This window comes from Cajanus cajan, chromosome 10, assembly GCF_000230855.2.
Source record: "Cajanus cajan strain Asha chromosome 10, NIPB_CcT2T_4, whole genome shotgun sequence".
Taxonomy (NCBI): domain Eukaryota; kingdom Viridiplantae; phylum Streptophyta; class Magnoliopsida; order Fabales; family Fabaceae; genus Cajanus; species Cajanus cajan.
In genome coordinates, this window is record NC_138526.1 from 33424800 (window position 1) to 33441831 (window position 17032).

The following is a 17032-nucleotide window of genomic DNA, read 5'->3' on the forward strand; positions in this document are numbered from 1 at the left end:
AAATTCATCAACAAATAATTTTAGCCTAATTTAAAAATAATTTGTATTCGAATTGACTATAGACAAATCAACGTTTACAAAATTGTTGTACTCTATTGTTTTATGTAATATTAAGTATTTAACAAAATTTAGTCACTATTTTTGCAGTATTAATATATGATTATTAAAAAAATACAATATCAAGTACTGCATTATAATTGTGATTAACAAATAATACATATTGGTCTAAGAAAAAACAAATAACTTAAATATTTATGTTATCTATCATAATTTAGAAACTTGTAACAATCTCTCGATTTTCAACAATTCCAAATGATTTTCTCATTTATTTTTTACAGCCAAGTTATATTAATAGTTTTAATACTTCATTCAAATTAATAGAATTTTAACTTTCACTGTAAAAATAAATCATAATAAATTTTTTACCTAAAGTAAAACATAATCCATTATTATGATTTTATCATAATTATCTCACCAAGATTTGTAGCCAAAATTAATTAACGTATATTTGGATATGCATGATATAATTAATTTTTATTTAACATGAATTTACATAATTGACTTTAACATGACTTTCATTTGGATAACAAAGAATATGAACTCATTCTCATATAGAATGTTATTTAGAAACTTAATGTTATTTAGAAACTTGTTATTAAAATTGATTTCAAATGTGTAATTATAAATCTAAGCGGATAAAAGTTCAAAACTGATTTTGTTTAATGAAAAAGCTACTAACAGTTGCTTCCAAGCAAATGTAAATTTTTGTTTCTCGAAATTAATTTTACTAATAGTTAAGGATGTGTTTAGATATGCGTTAATATAATTAATTTATAATCAACGTGAATTTTCATAATTAATTTTGAATAAATGTAGGTTAAAAATAATGTAATTTTTGTTTGTTTGAATGACGAAAGATATGGACTTAATTTTCATATTAAATGTTATTTAAAAATTTATTATCAAAATTGATTTTGAATGTATAATTATAAATATAGATAAATAAAACTTCATAATTGATTTTATTTGATAAAGAAATTATTAATAATTACTTTCAAGTGAATTTTCACATTTTAAAATCTATTATATTAATAGGCAAACATGTTATAAACACAATTTCAATTATTTTCGATGCAATACAATCAAAGTTAGACATATTTGGTGAAGAACTAAACATATCCAAACATGCATTCAGCATGACTTGTGTATGCAGTTGTGTTAAATCTTAGGGCCAGCTATTTTACCCTTTGAGGTTCTTCCAACGTAACGAGAAAATTAGTCACTATTATCGGCGGTAAATACTCAAGGGACGAAAAAAAAAATAAATAAATAAACATATCCAAACATGCATCCAGCATGACTTGACTCTAATCATTTTAGATACAATAAAATTAATTCCAGACATTTTCTTTGGATTCAAACATACTCTTAGCAGATTGTTCTATACGTATATATTAAAAGTATTTTGGATATTGCTTTTGGCAAACACGGACATCTAATGCAAAACTATTTGATGGAATGAAAAGAAAATTGGAGACATACCACGAACCAAAACACTTGCTATCCATTAAATAATTTTTTTATTAAAATGTCATCAAATTTTATAATTATTAGTTATTGCAAATAAACGATATTTATCAAATATGAATAAAAAAAATCTAGAAAGGTGTTATACACATCTAATAAGGGGGGAATGACATAGGTAGGTGACTAGAAGAGTGAATGCAGCCACTTTTTCAAAAGGTTAAGACAGATTCCAAGTCATTCACGTTAGACTCTCATCCAGTGTTTTAAATTGCGTACGGCTTCAGCTATTGCGGGACCTTATCCGCAACAGCATCAGCATCATCAGATCGCAATTATAGTGAAATCGAAAATTACACTTTTTGTGTTTTGTCTATAACACATCGGTAATACGACAAATTGATACTGTAATTTTAAAATAAATTAAATTATTTATTAAAATAATAAAATATTTTTAAAAAAAAATTAAAATATATAAATCTTTAAATATAAAATATATATTGATAATTATAAACTTTTATATTTAACAAAAATAATTAATAATTTCATATTACATCGACCTTAATCTGTATCGCAATACTCACAACCACAATAAACATGATCGCAACCACAATTTAAAACCATGCTCTCATCTTTGGGGGATAAAGAGCCAAGGGAGCATAATGTTAGTGCTACAGTAAGAATATTGCAGTGGAAGAGTGGAGAAGGAACAAGATCAGGTGAATGCATCGGATCGAGGAAGACATACCAGAAAATCGCACCAAAGGTGATTTGAATACATGAGGACTGAGGAGAAGATCAAATGTTATGTTTGGATAGAAAATTTATATAGAGTAATTTATTTATTTGAATAATTTTAAATTTTTTGAGGTGAAATACTTTATTTGGATGAATTTATGAAATTCTTTAAAATAGTATAATTTCAAATTCTCTCAAACATTGAGAAATTTGAAATTTTTTATATTTGTTTTTCTTATTTCATCTATATATTTTATCTTATCTTTTCATTCTTTTAATTATTGGATATTCAAAAATATTTTTAAAATTATTAAATATTATCTAATATTAATTTTTAAAATTATTAAATATTTAAAAATAGATTAATATTTATTTTTATAAAATTTAATTTAAAAATCTCAACATATAAATATATTTTTAAAATCAATTTTACTATGGTGGAATCAAATTATCATATTTAACCTAATAATTTAAATTTTAAGAAATTTGAATTGAATCATCTAAACAAAATATTTTAAGAATGATAGAAATTGAAATCAAAGTAATTCAAATATCAAGAATTTAAAATTCCTTGAATTTGTAAAATTCCTCATCTAAACACATCATAATAGTTTGAAGTCGAGAGGAGACCAACAAAAAATACCAGGTGAAACTATTAAAAGACAAAATGATTTAAACTTTTCTATCTCTTAAATAGCACTTTAAATCAATTTATAATATCAAAATTATAATTTTGGTTACTTTATTTTTAAAAAACACAATTTTGACCCCTATTTGATCTACTAATTATTTTTTTTTTTTGTGATGAGATTAGGTTACTAATTAAATATTTATCTCGTTAATCGTTAAAATTATAATAGTTATTATTATCTAACATATAGATGATTATATACTTAATTATATTTAAATAAAATTATTTTTTTATTTTTTATTTTTATCTTATTTTATCACTTTTATGAAATAAAAATAAAAATTAAAAATATAATTTAGTTTGTTAATTATTATGATATTTAATCATTACAATTTAGATGATCCCTCAAGTATTGCAATTAGGCAATTTTAATCCCAAGATTTTAATTGAGTAATTTTAGTCCATAAAAATTTGTAATTGTGTGATTTTAATCCCTCAATTTTTAATTAAACAATTTTAGTCCGTCAAATATCATAATTATACGATTTTAGTATTTACCATTAAAAACTTAATAACTTTAAAATTTTAATATATATATATATATATATATATTTATTTATATAATGTTTTAAAATTATACAATTGTTTGTTTATTTAAGTTAATGTATATTACAATTTTTTTTAATGTATCAAATGATATATATTTATTATTACTAAATAAATAAAATTTATGTATTATTAGTATTTTAATATTATTGATAAATTAATATTAACAATATTTTTAGTATATTTATAGATAAACTAATAATTTGATAAATATAACTAAATATATATTAATATACTTTTACAAAAATATAAATATATTGGATAAGATATGTATATTTCTAATTAATATACTTATACTTTTGTAAAAGTATATTTATATATAATAAGTTATATTTATCAAATTATTAGTTTATTATAAATATGCTAATAATATTATTGATATTAATTTATCAGTAATATTATAAAAATAATATATAAATTTTATTTATTTAGTAATAATAAATATATATCATTTGATACATTAACGAAAATTATAATATATATTAACTTGAATAGACAAATAATTGTATAATTTTAAAATATTGTATATATATATTAAAATTATTGAATTTTTAATAGGAGAGACTAAAATCGCACAATTATGATATTTGAAGAACTACAATTGTTCAATTAAAAATTGAAGGACCAAAATCACACAATTATAATGCTTTAGGGACTAAAATTACCCAATTAAAACCTTGAGATCAAAATTGCACAATAGCAATACTTGAGTGATCAAAAACAAAATTAAACCAAAATTTTATAAAATTGATACTTAAATTGTAGATTTAAAAAGGTTCAATATCTAATTTGGTCCTTTATAATATTTTAAAGTTTCAATTTAGTCCCACTTTAGTTTTTTGTTTCAATTTGGTCCCTAATAATTTAAATTACTGCAATGTTGGACCTTCCGTCCAAATTTCTTAAACGGAGTTAACTGTTGGCTACGTGGATGCCACGTAGATGCATAGGTGGATACCAAATTTTTTTAATGCATCTAGAACCAGAACGACCTGTTCTGAAACCAGAACGGCCTGTTCTGCTTGCAATAGTGATGTGTTAATTTTGCATCTAGAACGGGCCGTTCCAGATGCAAAATTAACACACCACGATCAGAACGGGTCGTTCTGGTTCCAAATTCCAAACACAAACGGTCAATGGTTATAATTCACGCCCGTGATTCTAAATCACGGTTGTGAATCGTGCAAGGAAAAAAATTCAAGGTACAAAGCATTTCAAACACTGGATTTGGTAATATTGTCAATGGGGGATTTGATAACTTCAATTGCTAAACATTTGGGCTATAGACCATTTCTAGACCAATTGCAGGATATAGAAGCTCCTAAAAGTATTAATTATAATACTTGTTATGCAATGCAGTGTATCACTAAGGACAATGATGGCATGTTTTATTTCATTGTTAATCAAACTGGAGTAAACCACTTACTACCAAATCGACACTATATAGTCAAGGATGAAACGACATGATATTTCCCCTTGGAGTCACTAACCGATACACCCCAACAACAACATGTTCTTGAGGAGGTACAACCTGAAGTAGAGGAAGAGGACACACAAGACTAACATTTCACCACACAACCACATGTACAGTAGATAATGCTAATATCTTGTCACTGTCAGCCATTTAGTGTATGAATCATCAATTACAAGAGATGGATGAACGCCAACAACACTATAATTATATGGTGGATAGGATGTATTATTGGCACCTTTAGTGTTATCCAGATGATTTTTCTCCTCACTAATTTCTTTGAACTTTCTTAGTATATGTTATGAATTTTTGTTTTCAATCCTTGAATTTATGTTATATTATGAATTTTTGTTTTCAATCTTTAAACCACATTATTGCATTTTGTTGAATATACGTATGTGGTTGGCGTTTTGGAACGGTCCGTTCTGAATCTAGAACGGCTCGTTCTGAAACCAGAACGGCCCGTTCTAGTTGCACTCGTGATGTGTTAAATAATGCATTTGGAACGAGCCGTTCTAAATGCAAAATTAACACACGACGAGTGCAGCAAAACGGACCGTTCTAGTTTCAATACGGGCCGTTCTAGTTCCAGATGTATTAATGAAATTTGATATCCACCTATGCATCTACGTGACTAACAGTTAACTCCGTTTAAGAAATTTGAACGGAAGGTCCGACATTACAATAATTTAAATTATTAGAGACCAAATTGAAACCAAAAATTAAAATTGAACTAAATTGAAACTTTAAAATATTATAAGGTACCAAATTAGGTATTTAACCATTTAAAAATAAAAACTAAAATTACAAATTTATTATAAAGGTCAAAAATATAGTTTAATCTTTTTTTATTCATAAAAATCAATCTCAATACTCAGAATTTGAATTTATAGCACTCACGCATCTGCTTAGCTAATTTAACTAGACCCCTCCATGAACAAAATGATTTGAATGACCCTTTTAAATATTTCTTTTATGACAACAAAATGATATCTTGAAATCTTACCTATTAAAGTGAGATAAAAAGTAAGTAGACAGACACCCAATAGAGTTCCACAATTCGAGAACACAAGGAAACAGTGATTGTAAGATTAAAATCCCGTATTTGTTAAATCAAGAAGACTAAATGTCTCACAAAATAAGAAGACTAAATGTCTCATAAGATAAGCGGACATAAATTTCGTATAGACAAAAACAGATAAATCAAAAGTGTAATTTAACTTACAAAAAACAAATATTTAACTTATCAAGATCATTAAAAGTAGTTAAATTAGTTTTAATTAATAATATCATAAATTAAAGTTTTTATTTCAAAAATGCCCATAAAATTCAATGATGCAAGTAGTAGTCATATTTATCGACACTACTCATAAATCATGAGAAACTTTTTTCATCAATGACTATAACTTTAAGTGTTAGTAGCTCAATATATGCAACCACTTTATGAAAAATGGGTACAAGACTCATTAATAGAGTCATCATAAACTAATGGCTCATTGATATCACAAGTACAAAGGCACATAATAATATATCATATTTTAAACTTTTTTATATATGTACTATTGACGACCTATGAAGCCCAGGTACTAAATATAACACAAGCACAATGCATCACACGTACGGGGATACAGAAAATTCTTTAAAAATTCAAGATATGATACAGTCTAGATATGTTAAAATTAATTTTATAAGTTAAAAAAAAAATACTTTACAAAAATACTTCATCACTAGCTGACATTCTCTATTATCCAATATCAATTATCTACAGTTCAAAGAGGCTTTTGATACATTGATATTTTTATTAAACTGACAATACCAATCCAAAATCCAATATAAAAACAGCAAATATTATAGCATCAAAACTGACTTTAGAAAAGAACAAGAATGGACTAACATCCGATTAAAAACATAGCTTGAATTAGGATGTAGGTGTAATACTCGTTCACAGAGAAACAGCTCAACAAAACTTTTGACAACTTCCTGCAGGTCTCAGTTTCTTCCATGTTTTCTTACATAGGAGTTGCGTGCTAATAATTTCTGGCTGGAAGTGAACCGATCACCCTGCAAGAAACAAACTTTACATTAATGCACCACATTTGTAAAGAGGCATCGATGATTTCTAATAAATACATAACTATATCACTGGATGATGATCACAACTTACAAAAGGCAACACTTGTGATCATAAGAAAAAACTGTTGTTGCGTTTTCCTTTGATATCAAAATATATTCTTTTCCCATATTGGAATATTTCCATGCACAATTAACATGTCACAAAAATTATATATTTTTCCCAATCCATGTCAGATTGTCACAAAAAACATCTTAGTCCTGTTTAAAAGGAATATTGGCTCTATTTAACGGCCTACTATTTGCTAGAACTTTAAGGATATATAGGAAATATATACTTTGCCATTTTTAGAATATTTGGGCTTCATAGACAAGGATTTTAATTTTTGATGATATAAGAATCCTATTACATTAAACAAGTCAAAATATTTGATAACTACTATATTTTCTATCTTCTGCATCGTTGTTTACATGTTCTGTTGTACGGTACCAACTCCGTTTGGATGATAGGAAACAAAATGGGTGATGAGAGAAAATTTTGAAATTTTAATTAGAGAAAATTTTGTTTCACCTCTACCAAACAATATAAATTTTCAACTTCAAAAATGTTTTTTTTTTCTTCATCCAAACATAGGGTACATCTCGTCTATGATTGGCCAAAATTTCCTACCTGTGATAGAATGAATCTATATCTTTTAGAACTATTTATCATAAATTCAAGGACTTTGGATTTTGAAAAATGGGGAACACATTAAAATATCAACATCTAAATACGATGTTGTCCATGAAATAAAGGATAATATTATAGTGAAACAACCAGAACAAACCTTGCACATGGATGCTGCCGATTCAGATTCAAGAGTTTGCAAAGGAAGATGTCCAAGAGATTGGAAAGAATCCAGGGCATCTAAAGTCAGCTGCCAGCCACAAAGAGCTACGCTACCCACACCAGAACTGGAGCAGGGATTATTACCACCAGCAGCAGCAACAACCCCATTCACCCAAGGACAGTAGTCATTATGTAATTTGATCGGATCAAATTCAACACCTCCATTATTGTTGCCTCTGTAAGGAGTCCCTGATCATTAGAAACCAAGTACATTAGTTAATGCATAAGCACAACAAAGCTGTGAGAGAGAGAGGAGGGGGGGGGGGGGAGGTGGGAGGCAATGGATATTCAGTATAATATGAAGCATTTATTACGAAAGAAAAATTCTGAAAAAAGGGGCAGAAAGTTTGGGTACAATTTATCAGCAGTGATTGAATTCAGCAAAAGATTAGAGATTTGTTTAATACAATGTATTTGTATATATTGGGTAAAGCCATTTAAAAATTAGTCAATAAGTTATTTGTTAGTTACTGTTTGATGTGGCCAGCATGAAACCTGTTTAAACATTGAAATGGTTGAAAATATTAGCTGAATTAAATATTATACACACACACACATATAATGGAAGAACATCATAAATAATGGATGTAGCTATGATTATGAATATGTAACCCAGTGTATACATGTATACTATGATCACAAATAAGAGTTATGCAGAAAAATAAGAGAATGTATGTGTAACTACTTGAGTGTGTTTGGAGTTCGGACGAATGGGATGGGGGAGGAAGGGAAAAGGAGATTCGCTCTAACAGGCGGGGGAGATAGAGATTCGAATATCAAAGTGGGAGGCAGGATACAGAAGCCAAATTCATAATATTTAAATACTATATTACAATTGTATTTCTTCCACATCCTTTCAAGACTCAAGGAGCTCAGTTCCACTCAAGTATCTTTGAGGCTTACTCTTATGAACAGAGAAAATATGTTTTGAGAACTTTACTCCCAACATAATGTTTGGTTCGAGGGAAATGGAAGGGATAGGAGGGACTTTTATAAACTAATGTTGTCTGGATCAAATTTTAGTAGGGGAGCAAAAGCCCTCATCCAATTTTTGCTGCCCTCCAATATTGGGGGGGATTGGGAGGGGAGGGGAGAGCATCTAAAAATAAATTCTGAAATTCAAAATTATAAGAGCACAAAGGTAAACTAGTTTTTACTTTTTAAAATCTCTCCCCTCCTCCTTTGAACTAAACAGTCCCTAAAAGAGTTCACTTAGCTCAACTCAGATTAGGCAAGATGTAACTTCCAAATACTAAGGGTCTCTGGTTAAATAAAAAAAAAAGGTTTTGGGAGGGAAAACATTTTTCAAAATTCCAAAAAAAAGTTTAAAAAAATATCTCTCAGTTTATTTCCTCTCATTTATAAGATTTAGCTGAAGGGAAACAACAAGGACCAAAGATTTGATTCCCAAATAAAGATGGATGCATGCTTCCCCTTTCATTAAATATCCACATTAGGTATAATCCCCCCCCCCCCCTCTACCTATAAGTTATTCCTCCCAGTACAATAATCAAACAATTTTAGTTAAGGCATTTTGATATTATTAATAATGTTTGTAATTGACCTCAGGATGCTTCAAAAGCCAAATAACTTTGTACAATTGAATATCAAATAATTACATCATTAGAGGAGAAATCAGAAAATGTAGTAATATTACAATGACATTATTAAAAATTGAAAAGACCAACAGCATTTACCAGTCACACTAAGATGAGGAGCAGAAGAGGGAAGAGCATCTTCAAGGTTAAACGAGTAAAATGAAATAAAAAACAAATAATCAGACATACCCATAACATCAGCAATTAAATGGCCTGATTCATTATATGCACCATCATCATTGTGAGATGCCTTCCTAGTCTGAGTAACTTCTTCCTTGGATACTTCATAGGCAGAACATACAACAGCATTACAAGAAAGGGATGGATGGGCACCATTTCCAAGGCCTAGCATCTGCATGCTACTACTGGTCTTCTCACCACTTTCAACAGATTCAACCTTGGCTGAAGCTACAACTTTTGAGCCACTATCAGCCCTTGCTGTAGATTGAGACACCACAGCTTGACTATCCCCTTGAGGATCTTCCCGACTCACCTCCTCAGGCACAAATTCCCCTGTAAGTCCATGATAAGGCTCAAATTCACCTGCTTGGCCCTGATTTTCAATCACATCAGCAATTGTTTCAACATCACCTAAACTATCACCTCTGTGAACTGAGACATCAGTCCCATGGATTTCAGCCTCATGGCTTGCACCCATTCCCACACTTCCCCCGCTAATACCAAAACTAGGTCCATCCCTAGCATGTGCAGTCAATATCTCCGTGTTCAAAACTTCCCCACACGCATTTGAACTGCTAACACCTGTCTCCCCTCCCACCCTTTCTAAAAGTGGTTGAAAACAAGCACTCTGCTGAGCTTGATAGCTGCTATTTAACTCTGATGTTTCATTCAAATCAGCAGAAGTGAAATTGACATCATTAACATCTACAGGAAAATTTTCCACACTTTCCATTGATTCATCATCTGAACCGTGATAAACGGTATTCATTGCAATAATAGAAGATGCATGGGCAGAATCCCTGTTGGACAGGATGCCAATGGCATGATCCCTTTCTGGGTTTAACTGGTTAGTGATGTTTGCATCTGGTTCAATTAGAATATCCAATGAATGGCTAGGTACAACATCAGAAGAATTTCTTAATGGAAACTGGAATGTTTCCACTAGATTAGTATCACGGGCACGCTTGAAAGGACCAGCTGAATACTGCTGACTACCAATGACTTCATTATTATCATGGTCAGTTATAGTTCTTTCGGCACTGTCTGCCTGTTGCATGTTTAGATGTGGCCTGTCAGCTGTGGTTCCACCATCATCCAACTTGCGTTTGCGTGCATCAGGGCCCTGTGATTCATAAGATGCTGCCTGGTCACCAACCTCACTCCTAGAAGGGCGCCCAATCATTAAATCTTTTCCTTCACCAGCATCTTGCATATGACCTGAGGTCGAAGTCAAGTTTTTGATTGGTGAATAGGATGGCCCACAAGCCATTTTAAGACTTAAATCTAAACATTTACTGGATACAAGTTGCCTTTTATCAGATGTTGTCGCCTCATCACGGTCTCCAGTCCTCTCTTTTTCAACACCATCTGCAGCAGCCCATTCATTGATACCACTAGCTGCACTTATTCCTCGTGTTGATGCTATTTTCTTGCTTGTTTGAGGGGTATCCATCCCACATGGACTCAAATGAACTGGACGAGGGGCTGTCAAGAAATCCCATACTCTAACTGTGGCCCCACATAAGCTACAATCTAACAATGGTGACCTTGACTCACAATTAAACTCTGAGCCCAGTATATCATTATCCCCGGTATCTTTCCTGGAAGAAGTTGAAAACTCCTTCTTGCTTGGAGCAGGATCAGGTCCAGAGCCTTTAGCTGGATCAGAGCTGCAACCATTTTTAGCAGATTCAGCTGACTGTTCTTCACAATCAAGCACGTTAGGAAGCCACCGTGGCTCCCATCCACAAAGACTAATGAGCTTTTGAGCCTATTGAAGTGGAATATTAATATAAGGATAGAAATAATTAAACAAAAAGGAAAAATTGGCACAAAATACACTTCTATATAATAAATAATTATAAGGAAACAATGTATCTGAAAAAAGTCTTACAGAAGAATATGGATGAGGAGCTTGTTCTCCAGTGAAGCCCATTCCGCATGCATTTTCTGCTCTGCAACCCAATTCTCCAGCTGTCTGAATATGGAATTGAGCAAGTAGGCGATCAATTTGAGGGCTATGTGTAAGTCGCATCTGCTCAACTGCAGATGAAGATACAGTGGGGAGAGAATAAAACTGCAAGAGTCCATCACACCGATCCTTAAAACCTCCAATTAGAGCTGAAGGTGAAGTAGGAGGGAACTGCACCAAGCTTTCTGGACAGCTGTTGCCTTTCCAAGGACAGGTGACTTTGTGTCCTCTATCAAGCTGTTCAGAAAATTCTTCACTGGAGGCATCAGCTACATCAAATAAATGAGAAACAACAATCAAGGCCCAGAAAGAAACATCGAAAGTTGTATATAAGTCATGATAAAAGGGCTTACGGTGAAATGCAAGAAGCTTAAAAAAAAAGAATAAAGTTTACAAAAATAAAGAATAAGGCTTTTCTTTATTGAATATTATCTATAATTAACATTACAAAAGGTTTAAAATGCACATTACAGATATCATACCTATATACCATAATCTAGCACAAAAATGGTAAAAAAAGCAACCTCTAAAAAAATTCTAGTTGAAATTATAATGTCTAACAAACTTCCCCGTAACTCTTTTAGAAAGTCACTTCCATCAAATCAACTGGACATGTAGAATACGTGACCTGTTTTCTCATTAAGCAAGAGATACAAAATAAATCGCATTGATTTTTTGTTCAAAAGTACCAAGTGAAATTTTCGGCCTTTCCTCTTTTCTATCCTCTTATCACATAAGGTAACAAGGTTTTATTCAATAGATAACCCTTTTTTCAGTGCCTATATAAGAATTAAATATTATATTATTCCAACTTTTCCTGGTAACTCCGAGGAAAATCTCAAATTGACAAATTAGTGCGAGCTCATCCGTGGAGTTAAGCAATTAAGTATCTTCAGCTACAATGCCAAATTATCTCGTGGAACAGATAACCCTCACTTAAGCTAACAACAAAAAATAATACACCGCAACTAGTTACCAAAACCACCCACACCCCGGTCACTAACCAAGCATACAAAATACATAACCTTCCCCAAGAAAAACACAAACACCAATTTCCATCTACATTAATAAATACACTAAACAAAGCTTCGAGTTGGATTCAAAATCTAGCAGAATCACCAATCCCCATTCCACACACACACAGCATTAAAAGGACCACACCAAAATAGCCACTACAAATTCACAACAACAGCCTCACCTTCAAAAGAGGAAGCAAAATCCAACTGAGCACCACATATCTCACACTCAATCTTCGCCACATCGACATTCACCCAGCCTCTCTTCGCGCAAGCCAACGAGCCAGCAACCTGCAAAGCAACCAAACCTCAGAACAATTAATTTCCCCCAAAATTCCCCAAACCTAATCGCTCCCGGCACAATTCAACCGTAACGAACCCAACCTTGGGCAATTTCCCGGCGAGCTTGAACGTCGAAAGGCGGCAAAGCAAATCGCCGCGCTCCCAGGGCCGGCAGGATGGAACGTAAGCCCCTCGCAGCACCGCGTGCGAATCCGAGCTGGATTTGTCGCGCCGGCGAGCTTCTCCGTTGCCGGCGTGCGCGGGAAACGCCGGCGACGAGGCCCCCGCGGAGCTGAGAGGAAGGAAAGGGAAATTAATATGGAAAATCGAATTTGAAAAAAAAAAAAAAAAAAAAAAGGAAAACGCAAAACGCAAAACCCTAGAAAATGGAAGAGTTTGAAATCGAGTTAAGGTTAGCAATAATTGTGCGGTGTTAGAGAGAGAAAGAGAGAGAACCTGGCAGCGGGTGTTGGAGGAGAAGAGGGAGGTTTGGGATTGGCAGAGGTTACGCCATCTTCGTTCATGTTTTCCTTTTGGTCACTCGCTCTCTCTTTTCTTTCTCCTTCTAAGCCTCCCTTCGGGTTTGGACTTTGGGGACACGTTATTTACGTGGGAGATAAATTCCTTCCACTCTCCACTAGCCTTCTGTGGGATCCATTGTCAACAACTTATTATTATTTATTGTTTCTATAACACCACTTGTCTGACATTTTTTTTAATATAAATATATATTTTACTCTTTTACTATTTTAAATTTCTTTTTTATTAAATTACACTTTTCAAAAAATTATTTAATTTAGTTTAAGATATTAAATTTGTGAGCAATTTAAATTATTTTTCAAGAATTACTTTCACTTTTTTTACTTAATTAATTAATATTTGGAAGAGATATATTTTTATATTTATTTATCTTCTCCAATCGGCTTTTTGACCAAAGTAGGGCTGCATGGAAAGTTATTTACGTAAATGGGGCTGTTTAGAAATTATTTACGCCTTTAGGGCTGTTTACAACGGTGTCGCTATGGGCCATAGCGACACCACTGCCACGTGGCATTTTTTAAACTCCAGAGAAGCCATGAGAGCCATATTGAGGAAGTTGGTCCAGCCTATAACGACACAAGTAGTTACAATGAAGTCGCTGTAGCCCACAGCGACTCATATTCGAAATTTAAAAAAACTAAAATCCAAAAAATATAATTTATTTAAAAAGAAAATTTATAAAATAGTTATTAAAATTTATATGATAATGTAAAAATAAAAAAATTACAAAAAAAATATACTACATAATTTAAAATATTAAAGCGTAAAATACAATTGGTGTCGCTATGGGCTATAGCGCCACTGTGTCGCTATAGCCCATAGCGACACTATTATATATATATAAAAATAAATATATTTATATTAAATAAAGAAAATAATAGAAAAATAAGTTTATAAAAAATAGTATAATTTATATGATAATATATAAATATAGAAATGTTTTAAAAAAAATAAGATAATAATTAAAAAAAAAAAAAAAAAAAAAAAAAAAAGAAACACTGGTGTCGCTATGGGCTATAGCGCCACTGTGTCGCTATAGCCCACAGCGACACTATTATATACAGAAAAAAATAAATATATTTATATTAAAAAAAGAAAATAATGGAAAAATAAGTTTATAAAATAGTATAATTTATATGATAATATATAAATATAGAAATGTTTTAAAAAAAAATAAGATAATAATTTAAAAAAAAAAAAAAAAACAGTGGTGTCGTTATGGGCTATAGCGCCACTGTGTCGCTATAGCCCATAGCGACACTGGTGGTGGTGGTTGAGGCCATTTATTACAGTGGCCACGTGTCAATTTACCGTCTGAGGAACCAATGGGTAATTGACACGTGGCCTGGCACAGTAAAAAAAAAAATTTCCTATATATATATGGATTTACCCTGCTGGTCCCCCCCCCCCTCCGCGTGAACGTTCATCAGGTGCAAGGTAAATTTCAAAAAAAAAAAATTCTTTTTTTGTTGAATTTCATTTAATTTTTTTTTTAAATATTGTTTAACTTATATATATTATAATTAATATTTCAGGTTAAATTGTATTATTTGGATTTCTGCAGAGTTCCAGAAATATCAAGTATTTGAGGTATTTTTTATTTTATCAGTTTTGTAATTAAATTAAATATATTGATTTTTATAATTATTATAGTTTATTTAGTTATATTTGTCTGTAATTTATGTTTAATTTAAAAATAATGATATTTGTATTTATTTTATTTAGTTAAATTTCTGTGTAATTTAATTTAAATTTTTTATGAAATTATTCTGTGTAATTTGAGGTAGTTATATTTGTCTGTAATTGTTTTTATTTTAAAAATAATATTTGAAATTTAAATTGAATTATTTTAATTCTGTTAAATTTATATTTATTTAGGAAAGAATTTAATTTAAATTTTTTGTTAAATTTGATTGTGAGTAATTTAATTAGTTATAATTCTGTGTAATTGTTTGTTATTTAAAAAATAATGATATTTAAAATATAAATTGATTTATTTTAATTCTGAATAATTTATATTTATTTAGAAAATAGTTTAATTTAAATAATTTATTAAATTTAATTCTGTGTAATTTTATTTGTTATTTTTCTGTGTAGTTTATTTTAAAATTAAAAGATAATGATTTTTAAAATATAAATTGATTTATTTTAAATCTGTTTAAGTAATATTTATTCAGAAAATAATTTAATTTAATTTTTTATTAAATTTAATTATGTGTAATTTGATTAGTTATAATTTTCTGTAATTTATTTATATTTTAAAAATCATTATATTTAAAATTTGAATTATTTATTTTAATTCTGTTGAATTGATATTTATTTAGAAAATATTTTAATTATATTTTTTTATTAAATATAATTCTGTGTAAATTTAATTAGTTATATTTCTGTGTAGTTTATTTTAATTTTAAAAATAATGATAGTTAAAATATAAATTGATTTATTTTAAATCTGTTTAAATAATATTTATTTAGAAAATAATTTAATTTAATTTGTTATTAAATTTAATTATGTGTAATTTGATTAGTTATAATTTTCTGTAATTTATTTATATTTTAAAAATCATTATATTTAAAATTTGAATTATTTATTTTAATTCTGTTGAATTTATATTTATTTAGAAAATATTTTAATTATATTTTTTTATTAAATATAATTCTGTGTAAATTTAATTAGTTATATTTCTGTGTAATTTATTTTAATTTTAAAAATAATGATATTTAAAATATAAATTGATTTATTTTAAATCTGTTTAAATAATATTTATTTAGAAAATAATTTAATTTAATTTGTTATTAAATTTAATTATGTGTAATTTGGTTTATTTGTATTTTATATAATGTATGAAATAATTAGTTGTTAAATTTTGTTATAGATGGCATCATCTTCTACATCTATGCGTGTGAGTTGTGGACCCGTTGAGGATGATTTATTGTCATTGCAATCCATACATGTTTCACAACATGTTTGGAATAGAGAAGAAGATAGGAGATTATTAGCAAGACGTGCTGCTCCAACACGCAATGGAATTGACGGAATTCCACATCAAATAGTCCCGTTATTAGACCAGGCTGGATTTGGATGGATTGCTCGGTTGAGTTATATCAAAGTGAGCCCTGGTTTATTAACTACTTTGGTAGAATGATGGAGACCAGAAACACACACATTTCACATGCCATTTGGAGAATGCACAGTTACTCTCCAAGATGTTGGTATGATTGTTGGTCTTCCAGTTGACGGTCAAGCACTGTTAAGTCGAGGCAGTGCTAATATATTTGAATCAGGTACTAAAATAACTATACTTTAAGTTTTTTTTGTTATAGTAATTGTGTTTTATAATATTAAAAATCGGTAAATAATTTATTTTGTTTTATGCAGCTCATGATTTTTTAGGTGTTATTCCACCTGAGTCAGAAATGAAAGGTCATAGGGTCAAGCTATCTTGGTTGGCAACATATTTTAATGAGATTGCAGATGATCTACAGGAGCTACATCAGTTGCTTCCTTATGCTCGA

General features: G+C 30.0%; 1 protein-coding gene across 1 annotated transcript; it reads right to left on the reverse strand.

The window, feature by feature from the left end:
• Positions 1-6641: 6641 nt before the first annotated feature.
• LOC109805626 (uncharacterized) lies at positions 6642-13606 on the reverse strand. Its single transcript, XM_020367791.3, has 7 exons — positions 13434-13606; positions 13080-13269; positions 12878-12986; positions 11602-11948; positions 9717-11478; positions 7868-8118; positions 6642-7031 (listed from the first exon to the last, which is right to left on the reverse strand). The coding sequence occupies exons 1-7, from the start codon at positions 13499-13501 to the stop codon at positions 6960-6962; spliced, it is 2799 nt and encodes a 932-aa protein (XP_020223380.1). The 5' UTR covers positions 13502-13606; the 3' UTR covers positions 6642-6959.
• Between the last annotated feature and the right edge of the window lie 3426 nt (positions 13607-17032).

What these genes read in the sequence shown, in the direction of transcription:
- LOC109805626 (XM_020367791.3), bottom strand. Translation starts at nt 13,501, where the DNA reads ATGAACGAAGATGGCGTAACCTCTGCCAATCCCAAACCTCCCTCTTCT. An exon ending in TTTAATTGCTGATGTTATGG is followed by an intron (nt 8,119 to 9,716) that starts GTATGTCTGATT and finishes TCTAATGATCAG; the next exon opens with GGACTCCTTACAGAGGCAAC. An exon ending in CGGCAGCATCCATGTGCAAG is followed by an intron (nt 7,032 to 7,867) that starts GTTTGTTCTGGT and finishes TGTTTCTTGCAG; the next exon opens with GGTGATCGGTTCACTTCCAG.